Source organism: Penaeus japonicus, unplaced genomic scaffold (genome assembly GCF_977035675.1).
Source record: "Penaeus japonicus unplaced genomic scaffold, GWHDUDI00000001_assembly GWHDUDI00000034, whole genome shotgun sequence".
NCBI classification, from domain to species: Eukaryota; Metazoa; Arthropoda; class Malacostraca; order Decapoda; family Penaeidae; genus Penaeus; species Penaeus japonicus.
In genome coordinates this window covers 2,393,180-2,395,251 of record NW_028234436.1, presented here as the reverse complement: position 1 = coordinate 2,395,251, position 2,072 = coordinate 2,393,180, and the positions used below count along the sequence as shown (strand labels likewise).

General features: G+C 53.8%; 1 protein-coding gene across 1 annotated transcript in view; it reads left to right on the top strand.

Annotated features, from left to right (window-relative positions):
* Positions 1 to 491: 491 nt before the first annotated feature.
* The window catches only part of LOC147467638 (uncharacterized), a 2,197-nt gene continuing 616 nt past the window's right edge, over positions 492 to 2,072 (top strand). Inside the window, exon 1 of the mRNA XM_086530723.1 lies at positions 492 to 2,072. This exon is cut by the window's right edge and continues 616 nt beyond it. Within this exon, the coding sequence (XP_086386849.1) occupies positions 667 to 2,072 (1,406 nt within the window). The 5' untranslated portion in view covers positions 492 to 666.

Below are 2,072 nucleotides of genomic sequence, written 5' to 3'. Positions count from 1 at the left end.
TCTTAAAAAGATTCCAGTGGCTCCAATCTTTTAGAAAATCCTAATCAGTAAGTACTCATATACGTCGAACCGAAGGAGAAACTGCCATCGTAAAGCAAACGACAAGTGTCTCGTATTTCACTTAATCAAAAGGATCGAATTTCCGTTTAGATTTTAATCCGTCAGTGGCAGCTGCTTCTGCTGTGAAGGAGTAAGAGAGACAGGAGAGAAATGGAGAGATTTTAATTCAATTTTGATTATCAAAACCATCCATATATATATATATATATATATATATATATATATATATATATATATATATATATATATATATATATATATATATATACATATATACGTATATACGTATATATATATATATATATATATATATATATATATATATATATAAAGAGAGAAAGAGAGAGATGAACATGGCGGAGACAGCCAACCGAGTCCCGCCAGACACTCCAGAGGAACCATTCGGCCAAAGTCCTTATGGATGCGAACAGCCCGCCAGGAGGACAGAGCTCCCGTGGACAGGCGAGAGCAGGATCTAGCTCGGTGGAGTTGCAGTACGCGCGGATCCAGACGGGCGGTGACAAGGGCGCGGGGAAACAAAAGACAAAGCTCCTCCAACAGTGCAAGTGTGGCGTTAATAGTTACTGTGATCAGTGTAGAAGTAGCATGAAGGCGAGCAAAGAAGAGACTAGTAAATACCCCAGTGCAACATGCAAAGAAAACTCTTTTGTCAGAAACAGTGTGAGACAGGCGAATGCGAGCCCGAGGGTGCAGCCGGCGAGGTCAAGGGAAGGAGCGCAGCCCCCGGGCGCCGCCCTAGAGAGGAGGCCGTCTGTACGGAGGGCCGTCGAGACGTACGAGCAGCTGCAGTCGGTGCGACGCGAGCGCGACCGACTGCAGAACCGCCCGACGGCTTTGTATATCCCCGTGGACAGGGAGCAGGACGCGGGGGACATGGGCCGCAAGGACATCAAGGAGTACTTGCTGGAGTACGACGAGCCCGGAAGACCCATCTCCGTGGCCATCGACGAACTCATGGGGCGGTCGGCCGTGGTTCCTCAGCTACCCAAGAAGAGGAACTTGTCCCCACCGGCCGAGGAGGCCACGAAGAGGTCTCACAGGAGCGCAACGGCGGCGTCTCCGACTCACGTCTACGCCAAGGCCCAGACTTCGCGAGCGAAAAGCGCCGACGGCGGAAGCAACGGGCCGCTGCGAGGAACGAGAACCGACCGCCAGCCGAAAACAAGCGATATTGCAAACGGGCATCACTTGAACCGGAAACCGGGCCTTGTGGTCTCCGGGAAACCGACCACCGAACGGTCGGACCCGAGGAAGACCCTCGACGTGAGTCCTAGCGAGGTGGAAACCCTGGAGGATGTGCTGAGAGCTCTCGAGGGGGACCACGGGACGCGCAAACTGCAGGCAGAGGAATCCAGTGAGGATGATTTCGTTGACCTTGACGAGATCCTGGTGGATTACGACCTCCCGGGCAGGCCGTCGGCGCGACCACGCAGGGGCGAGGATGAGAGCTTGGGCTGCGGGCTGAGCATTCTTCCGTCGACTGGATCCTTTGCAGGACTTCGGTCCTCGACTCCCCCGCCCTCCTCCGGCATCATGAGCAGCGGGTGCGGCATGCCCGCCCCTCCACCCTCCTCCTCCATGGGCGGCCTTCCGCCAGCGCTCCCGCCCGACAGACCGCACTCCTACCTCACTCACCATTCCGCCGTGTCGCAGGAAAATGGAGGCGTGGGGGTGTCGCCACGGCTGGGGTCTCCGGAGCGGCCGGAGAAGAGCATCAAAGTGCACTTCAACACCTCCTTCAACGTCGTCAAGTTCGGCGACGGAACGGACGTCAAGGGGATAATCAATGTGGTCATTGGCAGACAGGCCGCAGGGCCACGACCATATGAAAGTATGTTTGCCATTAGACTTCGCAACACCATAACAGGGGAACTCCATTGGCTACATCAGGATCTTACTATGTACCAGGTTGAAGAGAAATACCCAGATTACCAGAGTGAGGACTGGAGATTTGAACTCCGGGTCCGTTACGTCCTGTCAGATCTCCACCA